The sequence below is a fragment of the Macrobrachium rosenbergii genome, chromosome 8 (assembly GCF_040412425.1).
Source record: "Macrobrachium rosenbergii isolate ZJJX-2024 chromosome 8, ASM4041242v1, whole genome shotgun sequence".
Lineage (NCBI taxonomy): Eukaryota > Metazoa > Arthropoda > Malacostraca > Decapoda > Palaemonidae > Macrobrachium > Macrobrachium rosenbergii.
This window is the reverse complement of record NC_089748.1, coordinates 52,650,529-52,670,469: the sequence shown is the minus strand read 5'-3', so window position 1 is coordinate 52,670,469 and position 19,941 is coordinate 52,650,529. Positions and strand designations below refer to the sequence as shown.

The 19,941-nt window shown below is 35.5% G+C and overlaps 1 protein-coding gene across 3 annotated transcripts in view; it reads right to left on the bottom strand.

The window, feature by feature from the left end:
• Nucleotides 1-1,658: 1,658 nt before the first annotated feature.
• Nucleotides 1,659-19,941, bottom strand: part of MED20 (Mediator complex subunit 20) — a 176,312-nt gene continuing 158,029 nt past the window's right edge. For 2 of the 3 annotated variants that reach the window (XM_067107801.1, XM_067107800.1), the window contains exon 6: nucleotides 1,659-2,015. In XM_067107801.1, the coding sequence (XP_066963902.1) occupies nucleotides 1,890-2,015 (126 nt within the window). In that variant the 3' untranslated portion in view covers nucleotides 1,659-1,889. The other variant, XM_067107803.1, reaches the window with a different exon arrangement.

The window sequence follows — 19,941 nt, the reverse complement described above, 5'->3', positions numbered from 1 at the left end:
AGTCTAGACAGTGACTGGTACTTACATATACAGTATAATCATAATTCATAAGACTCCGACACGAGTACTTTTCTCATGCTCTTACCGATTTCTTTATTACAGACGTTTGAAAATACGAGGAAAGACATAATCCATACAGTAAACATTTGTCGATGGACTAAAAACATCACGATGGCTGTATTCACATCAAGTTCTATCACTTTTACTAATGAATTAGACATGGAATGCCCTAAACTAGGAACCATAAGTTAGGTAAACACTACTGTATCATGTAGACGTAGAAACATTGCTGTGTAGACCTTATAGTATGGCGGACAATCAACGCTGAGCAAAAATATTTATCTTCTAGCTAAAAAAAATTGGAATGAAAAGATATTAACACATACATCCATCCAACAATACATCCATACACATACACACACACACACACACACACACACACACACACACATAATATATATATATATATATATATATATATATATATATATATATATATATATATATATATATATATATTTAGGTCATGGAGTTAGTTGCGCCAATGCACTTCACTCGAGAGACCTGGTTCGATCCCGATGTGATCATGTGTTGATTAGTTTCAAATATATATATATATATACATATATATAATTATATATATATATATATATACATATTCCAAATAGTAAATACATATTCAAATAGGAGTGTGGAAAAGAAGACTGAGCAGCATAAAATATGCATATGATAACGGAGCAATTTTCGTTCATGTCTGATAAAACCAATCAGGCTATTTCTTTAAAAGTCGCTAAAAAAACGCTCCGCTTTAATAACATGACAGAACATAATATCACTGAGTCTAGTTTCATAAAAAGAAAGTTACGATAACACTATGGATACCTGTCTCGAAATGTATAAATTTCAGCCATTTATTTCCGAAGAAATGTGTCTAATGTACAGATAATGAATAAAGGTAGTTTGGTCCTAATAACAACATGAAGATTTACCTGTAAGATTTCCATTACAAACTAATGCGAGCACGGGGTCAGCTACCTACCTGTTGGAGAGAAAGATTTGTAAATAATATGCTTACCTTTAGTCGTGCCTAAGTCAAACTCCACTTGTTTGAACTGTCTTCATGTTCAGTTGTATTGTTTGTTGTCACCCTAGTTCAAATATCATGTGAATGTATGTATGTACAGTATGTATATGTGTATGTATGTATGTGTGTATATACACATACATACATACATACATATATATATATATATATATATATTATATATATATATATATATATATATTAATATATGTATAATTTACGTGCTTGTTGTGTCTATTGTGCATGTACATATAATACATACAAACATATATTTTCACATTTTTATAATGTGGTGGTATTTACAGTGATATATCAAATGGCATAATGGTGGTGGACTGATGATTATAATTTTCTTTAGCACACTTCGGTGGAGCATCAATATATCTCTAAGAAAAAGAAGAGTTTACATAGTCTCTTGTTCTCAAATAAAAAAAAATTAAATATAATAATAATAATAATAATAATAATAATAATAATAATAATAATAATAATAATAATAATAATAAATAAATAAATAATAGTTGGATAAATTTCTAGAAAAAACACTATTCACTAAGGGTTAAAATAAAAAAAATTGTAAAATAATGAAACAATTTAATGAAACCAGACACAAAATAAAACAACTAAATATTCAATCGCCGGCCACGACACTGTTCAGTCGCAGCGCAAGACGGGACCGACAAAGGCCCTATTGGCTGGAGGGCCCAGGTAATGATTTATGGTAATGAACCGGAGGCTGCGAGATCGGAACACTGGCAGGAACATTCGTGGGACTGGGGCCTCCTGCAGGCGGGACCGCCATGGGCTATGGATTAGTAGGGGTCTGGGCTTGCGAGGGCGGGGGGTTGGTTGTTCCGTCTCGGAGCTCCGTGAACTTCTCCACGTACTGGAGGATGGTGTCCTGGGGAGTGTAGAGTTCCAGGTTTCGGTTCTGCAGGGCGGAAAAGAGAGAAGAGACTGAGGGCGTGTTTTGTCCCGGCGAGGTTTTGCTTTGGTTAGATCTCTTAAGATTAGATGCAGGCGATTCTTAACATTATTATCACTTACATCACTGGGGTCTTCGAGGCCTGAAATAAGATATGCCATCTATACTACAGGATGGAAATAATCGTATAATTTCTCCTTATGCAGATGTCCAAGGAATGGGAACCTATTTCACTTAATCAGCCTGATGTCTAAAGGGAGTAATTCCAGCAGATCTTAAGATTAAAAGTACCGGATTTTTAAAATTAACGACTTAAACTTGTAATCCATGAAGTCTTGAAAACCACAGAGAACAACTGACTGTAAAACCTTCAACGGTGAAGCAAAATGACAAGGTGATATAACAGCAGCACTTAGCCTCGCACTCGCTTATTTCAATATAAGATTAAACGCAAATGGTTGAGAACCTAAATTACTTTAAAGCTTCGAAGATGTAAGCCCTCTATTCGCCCTCCAGAAGAAAAAATTGCTTATGCAATGTTCTTCATAAACGTGCATAAAATTTTTTGTTGCTTCTTATATGTACTCTTTATTATGCATATATGGCTTCAAAATGTGAGAAGATCAATGACATGGTTCTTAGGGTAAGTATGGGCAATATAAAGCATATAACTAAATTCTGGAGGTCCTTGAAAATAATACAGAATAACAAGAAAATATTATTTTATGCATACACATGTATACATTCATATATATATATATATATATATATATATATATATATATATATATATATATATATATATAATACATAAATTTTTTATGACTCTATCACTTTCTTTTCTTGAATCGTTACCTTTTTTCCTCTTTTGTCATGTTGAAATGTACCAGCTTTACATGGCTCAATAAATTCCTAAAAACATCAAATCTAACTGCAAATAAAATACCGGTAAAAATAAAGCTAAACTATATCAAAGCTTATTTATTTATGTGGAAAATCAATAGGATGAATCCATGACATAAAAACAGGTTTACTCCAATATTCATAAGTAAGTCTTATCCAACGAATTTCCAACGAAGGCCTAAAAATTCTCTCTCTCTCTCTCTCCGAATCTGTACAATAGGAATCCACTTCTGTGAACGGAGCTTCATTAGGCTGGTTAAGAAACATGAGCAAGTGCCTAAATAACTCATATGATCGTGTGATTTTGATTCAAGAAACTTGTCCTATCAAAAAGAAGTCTGAGAGAAGAAGAGAGAGAAGAGAGAAAGAAAGAAGAAGAAAGAAGAAGAAGAGAGAGTTTAGGAGTTTAGAGAATGGCTTTAATATCAAAAGTACTACCGTCAGAACAAAAAAATGTTATGAATGCTAAAAGGTTGTGGTTGGGGGGGGGGGGGATTTAGAGACTGAGACTAAAGTTAACTTCAAATGAGAATAATTATGAACTTTGCGTTTCCATTAAAAGCACCAGAGCTAGAGGCTCTGAGCGACTTACAAGCTCATAGAGTTCCTAATCCCATTCTCCGTAATTGTACATATGCTTAATGCTCATGGTAAGCCGGGCGTAGAGGAGATGCATGCATGCAATACAGCAGGATTATGACCCTTCGAGCGGCCATAACGAAGGAAGGCTGTATTTAGATAGCCACAAAACCCACCTGGGGCCAACAATTGGTTTCATCAATGGAGGGCCATACAAGGGCTGGAAAGGGGACGGCCCCTTCTCCCCTCAGGCTATGCACAAGTTACTCACGGAAATAGGCATAAGTCCCTCCATTAGTACAGGGTCGAGTGACTCGAGTCACTGAGCTTGTCTGTAAGTCTATGCTCGTCTGTTAGTGTGAGGCTAAGTCATGGAGCTGGTCTCCTATCTCTGTCAGTACAGGGTCACGTCAAGGATGCTTTCAACCAGGGATGTAATCCCTTAATCCTCAGTTAATGCCCACAGTCATCAAGAAACTGATCTCTTTCCTTTACTGTATAACTGGATCTGGTCCTTTCCACTTCCATGAGTACATGGTCAGTGAGCTGGTCTCTTATATCTTTCTTAGCATGAGGATGAGTCTGGAAAATCTTCCTTTATTGGTGCAAGCCTGATTCAGGGACACTTTTTCATTTGTTCTTATGGATGATGAGTCATTTTTAGCAAAGGGATGAGTCTGTAGGCTGAAAATCTTCTTCCTTTCTTAGTGCAAGCCTGAGTCAGGGACTTGCCTTTTCAGCCTATGTTCTTACATGACTGAGTCAGGGAGCTGGTCTCTTTTCCTCTTTACTTATATGATAAAGGCGGTTGGTCCTCTTTTCCAATGCTAGTGCGCAGATGAGGCAAGAAATTGGTTTCCTTCATCTGCTAGTACGGGGGTGAGTCAAGAAGCTGTTTCTTTCTCCCGGAGTTAATGTACAATTAAGGCATGGGCTTGGACCCTTTTCACCGATAGTGGAAAGTTGAGGCAGGGAGCTGGTTTCCGCTTACTGTTTGTGCATGGCTGGGTCAGAGAGTTGTGTACTTATTCCTCCATCAGTGCTTGGTTAAGGTTGTTAACTGGTGTCTTCTTCCTGCATTAATGGACAGTTGAGACAGGAGCTTGTTTATTCTTTCCTCTTCAGTGCACGGTTGAGTCAGAGGAATGGTCACGGTTGAGTCAGAGGACTGGTCTCTTTAAGTGCAATGTTAAGTTTCGAACTGAGCTCTTCCATCTGCCTAAATTTACATTTTAAACAGCGAGTTAGACTATTTCCTACGTTTATGTACAGTCAAAATAGCGTGCTGATTCCCTCTTGCACCATTTGTGCAGAAATGATTCAGGGACCTGGTCTTTCTTCCCCTGTTAGTAAATGGATGGAGAAATTTCTTTAATACTCTTTAAACGAAACTAAGCCATTCTACTTTACAAAAATAGAAGGGGATAGAACGGATACAAAATAAAGGAAACATCAAGTTCACGAAATTGCATATGAATTTGAAGCAATTCAATGTGATCAGTCTCAAAAACAAAGAATGGCTACCTTCAATCCAAACGCAGTGTGAAAGACAAATTAAGAAAAGTGAAAAATCCAAATACTCAACTGTAAAAGAAAATGAGCAACAAAGCCATAGAGGGTCGACATGAAGACTATTGTAACCAGGTTATTCTGAATGGCACTGACTAATACATTCAGCTGACACCAAAGAAGTATCCCATGAAACTTTTCCTTTTTTATATGTTCCTTCATAAAATACCTGTATTAAAATGCATTCAGGAAAGAACCAATGGTTTAAAACCATAAGAAAAGAATAGGTTTATGAGATAAAAGTCCAGATGCAATTAAAACACAATAAAACAGCAAGGTCTTTCAACAATAAAATTGTGCTTTCCACATCAAATTACAGTTATTTTCGTTTTTACGGCAAAAGGAGGCATAAAACGAAGGTAACGGCGTCTGCAATGCATGAAAAAGGTGCTGTCTTACTTTATCTTTTTAACCTGTAAAATAACAGCTTTCCCAGATTATTTGTAGCGAACAAAAGTTTTGGTTACAGTCAAAGAAACATCAAACCACACGCGGCGCGTAATAAATAACAAATCAATTTTAAATATATATTCAAATAATGCTCATTGTATGTATGTACGTAGTGTATATATATGTGTATATATACACACATATATATCAAATATGTAATATATATATATATATATATATATATATATATATATATATATAAAATATATATTATATATATATATAGTATATATATATCTCATATATAAAATATATATTATATATTATATATATATATATATATATATATATATATATATATATATATATATAAAGTGAGAGAGAGAGAGAGAGAGAGAGAGAAGCATACTATGCTAGGGTCATTTCTTGCTCACAGAATTTCTCCTAAACCAGCAATCAAGGATGAATAAAATAAAAAGGCCTGGGATTTCGCATTCCCAAAAGGTACTCTTTCTTGTTATTGAAATTCCCTTTTTAAATAAATATATGTATAAAACTATAGCATATAAAGCATATAAAAATCATACAAATGGCTTTAATATACATAATGTATTCCTCCCAGACGATTAAACACATGCTAACATTACCGTCCTTCATTTTTTCACTTAAATCGATAAAAACCAGGGGGGCAATTTCACTCTCTATCCCCTCGGGACTCAAAATTATAATGGCCAATTTCGACTAACGGAACATTTGGCAGCCAATGACCATGATAGGTCCTACTGGCACCATCATGCTAAAATGTTATAGCAGAATCCAGTTTAATGGGAGGTATAATTGGTTACGAGCATTTCTGAAGGAAGCTTTCCTTTTGTTTAATATTTCAACTGAGAAGTGAAAGCATATTTTCAAAACACAAAGAGTGGTGACTGTTTCTAATATGATTGAAAGCAAATGCATAATTTTGAGATTGGTGATTGCAGATGGATCAGGAACTGAGTTGATGAAAAGGGAGATCGGACAGAGAACAACTTATCTACTCTTGATAAATATTCTTTCATTTGAGATCTGAAGGTTTTTCGAAAACACACAGAGTGGCGACTGTTTAAAACCGATTTAAAAGCCAATGCATAATCCTGAGTTTAGTAATTGCAGATGGACGAAGGACTTGAGAGATGAAAAGAAAGAACACACAGGGAACAACTAATCCATTCTAACATGTATTTCCGGAGTTTATGAATTAAAGTAGACTTCTTTCCTTTATAAAGTTTCTGTAATTCTCTATAACTCAAACCAAAGTTCAGCCATTTTATTTATACATTTACTTACTCATTTATCTGTAAATGGGAGATAGGGGTGACATGGGGACTCTTGTGGTAACACAGGGAATAAAATTACCGTTTCGTGTTCTCCCAAATTAAGTTACACGAAAATTCGTCATGAAAATGCTCATCCAGGGTGTATCTTTAATGAGAGCTATTAAATTCTATGGAACCTGTCTTAAACCCAAGGCCCCAGCACTATTTAGATATTTCCTAACCATGCGTCACTGAATGGAATGGAATATAGAGTTTAGGCCATTCAGCGGTGGAAAGGAAACTGACAGTAAATAGGTTTGAAAGGTGTAACCGGAGGAAAACCTCACAGTTGCACTATGAAATAATTGTTTGGAGAGGGTGGATAGGTAGCTCGAAGAAAGATATGAATGGAGGTACAGTAAAAGGAGTGAAAGGGGTTGCAGATAAGAGGCCGAATGGACGCTGCATAGAACCTTTAGTAATGCCTACAGTGCACCCCATGAGGTGCACTGATGGCACTACCCCCACCCCCCCTACGGAGCATATTTCACTGAGGGAACATTTAACCCATCTAATGGAAACTAAACTTGACATTTTAAACGCAAGCGTTACACTATATTTAGCACAGCTGACGCACGAATGCAGACTATAAGGCTTCGTTCGCCCAGCACAAGGGAAAGAAACATCTGGAAACAACAGTAAAAGAGAGACGTCTACGGGAACGGAGGGAGGGAATAATATATGAAGATTACCTTGGAGGGGACGCAGGCCAGAGGGGGAAATGGAATACTAACACGATCACGTCCATTTTGCAAGGCGGAAGATGGAGACGAAAGAACCCCCAATTTTTACTCTAAGAACCTTAATAAATCTTCTTCTTCTTCTTCTTCTTCTTCTTCTTCTTCTTCTTCTTCTTCCTTATTATTATTATTATTATTATTATTATTATTATTATTATTGGCAACGAGATCCTCTCGTCAACAACTTTCGTTAACTATCATGGCTGCAGGAGCAAAGTTTACCTTGTAATAAGGTTTCTCTATTTTTCGCTAGCAAAAATGGAATCGTTAGAAAAATAAACTCTATTATAAACTCAACTCTACTGATGCAGCGATAATTTCTAATGTAAAATACCACTATTGTCAGTGTCATTAACTACCTCACATCCACAAACATTGTAGTACCGCTACCATCACCACCATAACAATAATAAAATTAATATTCTATGCACGGCTAACCCCGGCGACTACTTGAAAGAAACAGAATCCCTTCCCAACAGAAGAAGAAGAAGAAGAAGAAGAAGACGCCTCTGAATGCTAATAATTATGCCACGACGAGGCCGTGTAATTCTTCAATAGCCCGTGGCACTAATGAACGTCTGGGGCAGCAGGCAGCAGCGGCAGCTCTTCCGTTCTAATCACGAAATGGAGGAGGTTTTCACTTCATCACGACTTCAAAGGCATCTCTGTTTTTTTTTTTTTTTAACGGCGTTATTCTGCTCCAGAATAACGCCGAAGTACGTCGTAAAATACTTTTAAAAGAAACGGAGAACTCTTACATAGCCTGTTATGAGGTCCTCGTCTCATGGCGATTTCAAGGGTATTATGCTCTTTACGGCATCGTTCTGCCTTGAAATAACTCCGGGAAAAAATGTTGTAAAAGACTTGGGGCTAATGACTAAATCCGGCGCGAAATCTTCGTTGTTTTGTTTCTAATAATTTTCTTTCCGGAACAGAAAAGTATGCAAAAGTACTCGAGGGAAAGATCGAATTCCCAAAGCTATGTAAGTACAAAAAAGTAAAAGTAAATGGTACAAATGACTAAATCCGGTATGAAATCTTCATGTTTCTGTTTCTGATAATTTTCTTTTCACAAAAATGAGTTTGCAAAAGTGCTTGAGGAAAGATGAGTTCCCAAAGCTATGTAAGTACAAAAAAGTAAATGGTACTAATGACTAAATCCAGTGCGAAATCTTCATGTTTTTGTTTCTAATAACTTTCTTTTCACAAAAACAAGTTTGCAGAAGTGATTGAGGGAAAGATCGAATTCCCTCAGCTAGGTGACTACAAACAAATATAAGGGACGAATGAATAAATCCAGTATGAAATCTTCATGCTTTTGTTTCTAATCGTCTTCTTCTCAGAACAGAAAAGAATGCAAAAATGCTACTGGGAAAATTTTGAAAAGTCCCTGAGCTATGTAAGTAAAACTAATAAATGAAATGATAAGAAAAAAGCAACAAAAGTAACAAATAAATGAAATAAGAAAAAAAGCAACGAAAGTAACAGATTTTACAAGCCTAATCTCACGCAGGAGAGAGCGGCGCACGGAAGCCTCCTGGCCATTATTAATCAAACTGTCAATACTCTACTGTAAAAACGAAAGAACGATCCCAGGATTCTAAATAATTCATTTCTTAACTACCAATGATTCATGAACTTCTGTACTAAATATAGGTCCATAACCTCTAATTAAAAAGTAAAGTCAGTAATTCTTTAATTTCCAAATTATGTTATTTGCTCTCATATAAAATGTCTGCGATTATTCTTTGGAAGTTTGAATTTCAAGTCAGGGCTTGTTCCATATGAACAGGGTTCATCTTCATATAATAATAATAATAATAATAATAATAATAATAATAATAATAATAATAATAATAATAATATTGAGCGTACGCTTGCGGTTCTTAAAAGTCCTTGATTTTACCACTAAAACCATGTTCTCGTCAATTATTTATATATACATATATATATATGTAAAATGTAACTTTATAAATTACAATATATGAATACCAACAAAACTATAATAAATATGAAATTAAGTAAAAAATGAAAAAAAAAATAAATCATCATAGAACCGAACAGACTATTACAAGATTACTGATAACAGGAGTACTTCTCAGTTCCAGAGGTCCTTTATTCCTCGCACCGTTGAACTGTGGAACAGCCTCCCAGAGGATGTTGTGCAGCTGGAGCTTCAGAAGTTAGCGAAAATGCAGTGCATTACTACCCTAATCGCTATAATGTGGTTCGGATCCCACAATAAGCTGTCCGGGTAACCAATTGGTTCTAAGAGCTGTTAAAGTGGTCTAGGTAAAACTCGGTATGCTTAAATATTCTTCTTGAATTTTAATACATTTTTATCTATTCACCTATTTATTAATTTATTTTTTCTTATTTAATAAGTGGGATCTCTTCTTTCTGTATTTCCCTTTACTTCCTCTTACTTCTTCCTAATGAACACCAAATTCTTTGGAAGAGTGAATTTCAAATTAATAACCCCTGTGGGCTTGTTCCATATGGATCGGTTTCATCGACTGAATAATAATAATAATAATAATAATAATAATAATAATAATAATAATAATAATAATAATAATAATACCGAACAAGCACGCAGTAAGTTATCGTTCCAAATATACTGTTTCTTTTCTGTGTCCCATTCTTGGACACAGCTCAACAAACTGGTACCGCAAAACACAGTAGACAATATCCCTTATTTATCCACTAAGTGGCTTAACACAACTGAAAACCAGGAAAATGATGACATACCTTTTTTATCAAGAAAAGTGAGAGAACCTTCTGAAAAATCGGATATCATAACATTCTCTCGCCTATTCTTGTATAAGAAACAACCTCATAAAAACAGAGTTCCCTTTATTAGGCCTACAAGAACGCAAACAATCGAGAGAGAGAGAGAGAGAGAGAGAGAGAGAGAGAGAGTTATTCTCATTAACTACGTCTATAAGTGAAGACATTAAACTTGGCCTTTTGGGAGAAAAAAGTAAATCGTCAAGACGGAGGAGTGGGGAACAAACTAGCATAAATAAAATAAAAGGTAAAGCAAGATAGGGGAAAGAGAGAGAGGAGTAAAAAGGAGGAGGAGGAAGAGGAGGGTGTCAGGAGAAAAATTATTCGTTGCAGCAAGAAAAGTGTCAGACGCTTGGGGCAGGCTTCTTCTCTCCCTCAGGAAAAGGGCCTGGGACCCCACCCCATTCAACCCCCTCCCCCCCAGACCCCAACCTCCAAGCCCCAATGGAAGATGTCAATGAGGAATAAGCTAAAAAGAGAGGAAGGTGCCCAGACGGACAACAGACATGAAATAACAATGAATGAAGGGGGCGGCGCGATGGGGGAAAATTGTACATGTAAATTGAATAGAATAAGGGGGAACAGATGGAAGATAAAGAAGGTTAACGATATGCCTATAAAATAACAATGAACGTTGGGGGCCGACAGACAATGCACTATCAAGACTGAGAGAGAGAGAGAGAGAGAGAGAGAGAGAGAGAGAGAGAGAGAGAGAGAGAGAGAGCACTCATAAAATGAACACATTGGGAACGATAACAACATAGGCATAAATATGTATATGCTACAAAAGGCAATGAAAAACATGGAAGAAAATGTAACAAAAATAAGAACTTAGTAATACCCCTACAGAAAGGACTTTCCACTTAAAGTGAGTTATTAGTCCTCAGAAAAATTAACGAAAAACACGGTAGAGAATGCAACAGAAATAAATGAGTAATAATACCAATAATAGGAGGAATTTACCACTTCAAAAGAGCTATTATATTCTTCAAAAAATTAACAGAAAACAAGGTAGAAAATGCAACAGGAATAAATACGAAAAATACCCTCAACAGAAGTAATTTACAACTGAGAAATCCTTTCATCCTCCGAAAAATTAACAAAAAACACGGAAGAAAATGAAACGAAATCAAAACAATAATACCAATAAAAGTAATTTACAACTGAAAAAATCCTTTTCTCCTCAGAAAAATTAACAGAAAACACGGAAGAAAATGAAACGAAATAAAAAGGAAGGATCTAACACTTCAAAAACAGTCTTTAATTCACAGAAAAATTAACAGAAGCTGCTCTCTTTCAGTGCAAAGTACCAGGCGATGCAAAGAGAGGTTCCAGGAGGGTTCGCATTTTTCATCAACCACCCCTTGAGTTAAATCACCCTGGGGGAATATATAGGAAAACTCTCGGCCGCTCCGGCCCCCAGGCCCTAAGCCCTCATATATCGGAGATGGCTTGAGACAGAGGGAGGGAAATCACGAGATCTGCTATAAATTACTGTAATAATAGGGGAAAGGGGGGAGGGAGACAAACTCGTAAACATCCTAGAATGTAAATAGCATTTTACTATTCAACTGCTTTTGGATCTGAATATAAGATATCTCCGGGCCTCTTATTTCACTTTCATTGCAGTTTCAATCTTTACAAAATACAGTATGGGAATATTCACTATGGGTAACATTAAATTACCTTTATACTTACAAAGAATTGAAAGTCTTTTCATGGTTACAGAGAATCGTGGAAGACATATAACAAGCCTTGAAAGCTCAACAATGAAGAATATACTTTTCAAGCGAAAGGGAAATGAACACCACGGCAGGTCAGGTAATAAAACTTCAATAATTAAAGGACCTAGGAAACAAAACAAAATCGATACTATCGATGCTGACTTATAAAGTGGGTTCATTACAATAGCATCGTAAGGTCGTATCCCTCTACTTGTTTTGCTGATATCATTTTGGGCTTTAATATTACGAACTTATCAATCAATATTATACATCCTCTACCCTCTCGTGATCATTTTTAGTTTTCTGTAAAAGAAAACTATTGTTTCGGCTTCGTCTGTTCGTCCGCACATTTTCTGTCCGCCCTCAGATCTTAAAAACTACTGAGGACAGAAGGCTGCTAATTGGTATGCTGATCATCCCACCTCCGGTCATCAAACATACCAAATGCAGCCCTCTAATCTTAGTAGTTTTATTTTATTAAGGTTAAAGTTAGCCATAATCGTGCATCTGGCAACGATATAGGATAGGCCACCACCGGGCAGTGGTTAAAGCTTCATGGGCCGCGGCTCTCACAGCATTATACCGAGACCACCGAAAGATAGGTCTCTTTTCGGTGGTCTTGTAGCGGCTGCACAGAAAAATCGATTGCGCCGAAGAAACTTCGGCGCAATTTTTACCTGCTGTTTCTAGAGTTCACAATTTCCCCGGTGGGAAAAGGCAATAAAGGCGTAGTTTCGTAAGAGCACGGAGACGTAAAGGAAATGAACCAAATACCAGAGAGAGAAATTGTATGTAAAGAAGGAATACAAGGATACAAAAACCGGAATGAGGAGTTCTATCAAAACCAGAATGAAAGGAATCTGGTCTTGGGATGAGGTTGTACTTAAACAATAAGATGAAATAAGTACAATAATTGGGAACTGAACAACATAAAGAATATAAAAAACAATTATTAGAATGAGTAAAAGTAATAAGTACTGGAATGGCGATTTGTACTTAAAAAAAATCAAGGCACTGGAATACAGTTCTACTAAAAGAAAAAATAAAAGGCCACAAGTAGTTGAAAGGGGAGTTACACTACAAGGAATAAAAGGAAAGAAGTACTGGAATGGGAGCTATACATAAGGAAAAAGTGAAAATGACAAGTACAAATTTAAAAACGATAAAATGGAAGAGTAATGGAACAGAATAGTGGTTAGAAAAGGCTGTGCCCAACTGTGGAGAAAATAAAGGAAACAAGTACTGGAACTGAGAGTTGTCCTTGAGAATAAAAAAGAAATAATTGCTGGACTGAAAAGTTACAACCAGGAAAAAACAACAATTACGGGAATGGGAACTGGCAACTGTGGACTGAATAAGAGAAATCACATAATGGAAGGAGAATGAGGAATTAGGTACTGGAAAAATGTTAGGGAGAGGGACAAGGTCTGGAATGGGGAACTGTACCACATGGTGGCTATTAGGTATATCCTTCATTCTGATCCTGTAATTTGGATCAGTTTTCAAAATACCACGGGATATAATTCGTCCGGTGGGATAATGCTAAGGCTGTTATGGACTGATTGTCATAATTAATGCAAACACTGACAGTCAAAAGTAAACACATTCACCGATTAACAGTGAAAGCAATTATTGATCACTGCAATACTGATTAACAGATCACTATAATAACCTCTGCTTGCAACTGAAAACTGCAGACTCTAATGAACTAAAATCACACACATCACTGATAACTAAATAATCGTTATATCAACTGATTAACCAAATTATATAAAACTTAGATGTAAATTATCGCTATGTTCACTGACTGATATATGATCAAGGGTACCTATTGTATAATTACTGAAAATACCTCAAACTAAGATATTTACTGTAGAATACATGGCCCACACATTCTAGCTCAATGTCTCATCAATGAATTAATGGTCACAGTATTTACTGATTAACAAATAATAAACTATTACTGATTAATAAATAATAAACTAAGTCAAATATTAATATTTGCTCAACAACTATTCCGAGGGGTAATTATCAATGAGTTTATCAATTAAGACAGAGCAAATATATTCTGTGAACAATAAATGAATGTGGTAAATGAAACCATTAACGTAAAATTCAATTTAACTATTGATGAAAAATGTCTGATAATCATTCAATGAATGATTAATGTATCCGACGATCAATATGTAATAAACGTAAAGTCAGTGAGAGACAGACAAATAATGTATTTACCAACTAGTAATTGATAAATTCATTTATCAATTGACAAATGACCAACACATTAACTGGTCGTGACTTTTATTAATATATATGACATTATTCACTAGTCTGTAAATGGTCTTTGCACCATTTACGTGGTGATATAATGGCTGACAGTAAATGATCAAGGTAATTTGGGTAATGGAGGATTTATACTTTCATTTTTAGTTTTCTGTAAAAGAAAACTACTGAGATAACTTGTCTGTCCGTCACTTTCTATCCCGCCCTCAGATCTTAAAAACTACTGAGACTAGAGGGCTGCAAATTGGTATGTTGATCATCACGCCAATCATCAAACATGCCAAATTTCAGCCCTCTAGCCTCAATGATTTTACAATATTAAATTTAGCCATGATCGTACGTCTGGCACCGCTATAGGTCCCAGCAACACATGCCACCACCAGGCCGCGGCTGAAAGTTTCATGGGCCGTGGCTGAGAGCTTCATACACCATTATACGCTGTACAGAAAACTCGACTGCGCCGAAGAAACTTCGGCGCATTTTTTGCTTGTACAAATATGCTCAAAGCACTTAACGATTAACAATTGATCAACGGACTGAATAAATCCCTTCTCTAGTTCGAAGCCCAAAATCCCACCCACTGGGAAAAGAAAGCCTAATCAAGTCGCATGAGCGAACTGTCAAATGCCATCTGAATGAAATTTCACCAATCCGAAAAAAAGGACTTCCTGTGAAAGGTTAAGAGAAAAAAATAGGGGAAAAAAAAAGGGTCACGGAAGTTAAGGTAGGATGTCCGCCCCAATTAAGGAACTCTCTCAACAGGTGTGCCGGGAAGCGCTACCCTTCACAACAATCACGCTCTCTCTTGACTTTAGCTTAAAGGTCTAAAAAAGAAATTAGGTGGTACATTTTTCCACCGCTTGCTCTTTTTCTGGCTGAGAGAGAGAGAGAGAGAGAGAGAGAGAGAGAGAGAGAGAGAGAGAGAGTAATACATTTAGACTGCCGTACATCCTTGGAAAATTTATTTATAAATTCTTGAGTATACACACACACACACACACACACACACACACACACACATATATACACATACACATATATATATATATATATATATATACACTTTTATATATGTCTTAAGAAGTAGACGACAGCTTGGTGACTTCGAACTTTCCTTTCACTTTTACTACGAGCGCTTGTATTTATTTATGTATGTATGTATGTATGTATGTATGTGTATGTATGTATGTATGTATATGTATGTGTGCATGTATGTATATATATAAATATGTGTGTATATATATATATATATATATATACCATATATATATATATATATACTATATATATATATATAATTGTATATATTTTGTTACAATGCATATAGTTATAAAACACATGGTCCATGCAGGAATAGAGATTTATTAATCTATAATCCCTTTCACGACGTCACCTTTACACGACTGCAACCCATTCGTTTCAAAATTCCCAGAATAACAGAAAGGCTCCAAATAACGAATAAATCTATCGTAAACCAATGCTTCAAGAATTGAAAAATAAAATAAAAAAAGGTTGAGACAGACATTACCGCGCAGTAAAAGTCAAAAACACTTTAATGAAGAAAAAATTCGTGGAAAACTCTCTTTATGACTCTCGGCGGATGCCAATTTGACATATTTAGAAAAGATGTGAAATGATTTCCGAAAACTATAAGTGCGCTTTTTTTTTTCAAGAATCGAGTCGACAGTTGGGACATTTCATCGCGTAAATATCCAGAAAATGCCAATAAGTTGCTGGACGCTGTTCCATATCAGCGATAGACGAAAAAATCTAATATACGGGATTTTCCAAGGAAAGACAATATCAAAGCGATGTCTGAGAAAAAGGGTAAATTCCTAAGTGATATCCAGATGGAATCAATACCAGAGATATCAGTATAAATCATTCAGATAAATATGATTCCCTTTACTACAAAAAGAAACCGTTTCAGTATTCATCAATTTGTTCCGTGGTGATTTAATAATTAGATATTTTCTACATCGAGTGGGTTTCCGTCTTCCAATTACAATATGTGATGCTTCACATACCCACATATCAACAAAATAAAAACCCTTCAAGAGATTTTAAAAAATGGTGATTTCAGATTATGTGTGTATTCTTAACAAATCGTTAACAGCTTTTCCATTTCGCACCCCCCCCCTTTTTTTACCCAAATATTTTTTATCTCGCCGGATATCGATTTCATTTGAGTGGGTCCTTTTCCCTTTCCTTAGTCTCCATATTTTGCAAAACACCACAATATTTTCCCTTCATCGTTCATTAGACAGCTGCCACAAACACACATTATCAACTAAGATTCGAGAACTGACTAGAGCTGACGCTAATTGCTACTCTCTTGAGAAACGTGAAATGGCGACTTTTCAAGCAAGTACATGCACATTATTATTATTATTATTATTATTATTATTATTATTATTATTATTATTATTATTACTCATAAGATGAACCCTATTCATATGTAACAAGCCCACAGGAGCCACTAAATTGAAATTCAAGAAGCTTCCAAAGAATATAGTGTTCATTCGAAAGAAGTAACAGAAGGTAATGGGAAACACTGACAGAAGAGATCAGTTATTAGAAAAACAGATAAATTAATAAACTGATACGTAAATAAAAATGTAAGTAAAATATGAAAATGCAAGTTGAATTGCATTAGGGTAATAATGCATTGCACTTCGCCTGAACTTCTGAAGTTCAAATTGCACGACATCCTCAGGGAGACTGTTCCACAGTCCAACGGGGAACAAAGGACCTCCGGAACTGAGAAGTTCGACAGCGAGGCGCATATTTCACTTGGATGATCCGATGGATAAGATGGATATTCACGTCAGTCGTCGGTTTCACGATGACGGAAATTTAATAAAGAAAACCGCCCTACCTACCTACCTTGAGCATTCTCACTTCCTTCGCCTCGTTTATGACCTTCCATTTGTTCCCTCAGAATTCAGAAGTTCAATAAGGCCCTGGAAGCGAAATTTTGAAAAAAAAAAAAAATGTAAAGCCATCAAGCCGAACAAACGCTTTGAGTAATATTAATGACGACATTTTTCCTCTTTTTCCATTTTATTCGGTTATAACTCACCAGGGATTCCTTCATTTTATTAGATCACAATAGACTTGCTGCGTATTACACTACGCACACACACACACACACACACACACACACACATATACACACATACACATATATATATATATATATATATATATATATATATATATATATATATATACATACACACACATACATATACAATTTATATATACATATATGTGTATACACACACACACATATATATATATATAAGTATATATATATATATATATATATATATATAAATATATATATATATAATATATATATATATATATATATATATATATATATATATATATATATATTATATAAAGCTTGCCCAGCCGAAACCCACCTCACATTTCTAAGCCTTATACAAAATCACATTATGAACTTTGGTTAAATGAGGCTCGTAAAAGTTTGGGGAACTGTGAAGGTGCTGCTAATTCCAATGGCCAGGCTTTCATCAGCAGAAATAAGGAAGACATGAGCAACTCACTACTACTACTACTACTACTACTACTACTATTACTACTACTACTGCAGCTGCTGCTGATGAATGGGATGATTCTAATTTCTGAAACTACGATTATTAAATAACTGCAATAATATTAGAAAAATTCCTAACGGCTACAAAAATAACGCAAGGAAATGAAAAGACAAAAATAATACAATCACCCGGTTCCAACACCCCCCACCCCAAATTGCCTTATCACCTCACTTTTTCTCTCGCGACTGGGAAAAAGCAAAGACTGCCAGAAGGGGAGGAGGAGGAGGAGGAGGAGGAGGAGGAGGAGGAGGAGGAGGAGGAGGAGGAGGAGGAGGCGAAAAGAAGAATGCTTCGCCTTTAGTTTTCGACATCAATCAAGTTCAGCTTCTTTTAAGTCGGCCTAAAGACCTTTTATCGGATTAAATGGGCAACGGGAAGACATGAGATCGTACCCCCTCCCCACCCCACCCCTACAGACAGACAGAATAAAGAAAGAAAGAAAAAGTACATGGCTGAATGTCCATCTTACTTATGGTTTCTTCCCTAATTCATCAACATCGCCCATTACATAATTTTGCCATCATACAAATGCATGGGCCCATTTCTTCATCTTGAAAACTCAATGCTTGTCTCAGATTTTCTTCAGAATATTCCATTCTTCCTTTACCTTTGGGTCTTATTCTTTATTCCTCTTTGAGTCAGTTCTTCTAACTACATAGATAACCCAGTATTCTCTCTCTCTCTCTCTCTCTCTGTCGAACAAACGAACAAACACACACATACTATATCTCTGTTAAAGTCATAAAAATACCTAAGGTTGGAGAAGGTTTACATAAGCAAAAAAAAAAAAAAAATAAATAAATAAACAAATAAAACACACCAACTCTATTTAGTAAGGTCAGATGCTGACTACCTTCTCATGTTAATAATAATTAATAATAATAATAATAATAATAATAATAATAATAATAATAATAATAATAATAATATCTCACTAAAAACGCATCACAGTCTCTCCAAATTATCATCTTAAAACAAAGTATTTCAATTTAAACCTGACTGAACCATTAATTCAAGTGGCCTTGCGAAAATCGTTGACCTTTGAGCAATCGCAATCTCAAGATGTAACACTGAAATTTTAACACACTAGCGATAACTATTCTCCTAAGTGACGATAATGAGACACGGATATACCTGTGATAATGGTTAAATCAAAGTTAAATTTTTGATGATCATCTTCGATCAACAGTTCAGTGGTTCTTAACCAGGGGTGCCCGTATCGAAGCCGGTTCCTAAGGGGTGCGAGGAAGCCTATGAACAATTAAAGCAAAATACACTTTTATATATGCATGTTATTTTTTTGCAAAAAATAAAATAAAATAAAATAAAACAATAATAGTATTAATAATTTTTATTTTTGTTATTAATACATATAATATCAACTTTGTATTTTAGTGTTTTTTTTTTTTTAATTTCAGCAATTCAGGGGGTGCGACAACTGACTACTGATTTGAAAGGGGTGCATACATTGAAAAAGGTTAAGAACCAATGGGCCATTAACTGAACAAAGCTGAACACTACGCATAGGAAATCGCAGCCGATAATATCCCACTTATAAATCATGTCTACTATCGTCCCTAGCTTGGCGAACTGGCGTAAGCCAATTTTTCCTCACCTTGAGAAACTTGGGTTCAAAGATTCTGATATTATTCAGAGCTTCTAAGTGGCTCATCTTTTGTGGAAATTTTGTAGAAAAATGTGACGAGGCAGACAGCTGAAATTTTGATATGTTATAGAGTATCGAAAACTGAAACACTGACTGGAAAATTCTTAAATATAAAAAAACGGGACACGCCAGTTCGTTAAAACAGGGACGCTGTGACTGATTTATAATCACCAAAATATTTATCCATAGAGTTTATTCTTAAGAGAATGGCAGATTACATATAGACGGATATTTACATGAAACAAGTACAAAAAATTCTGTCTATAAGACAACCAAATCTGAACCAGTGTGACCCAAACATTATTCA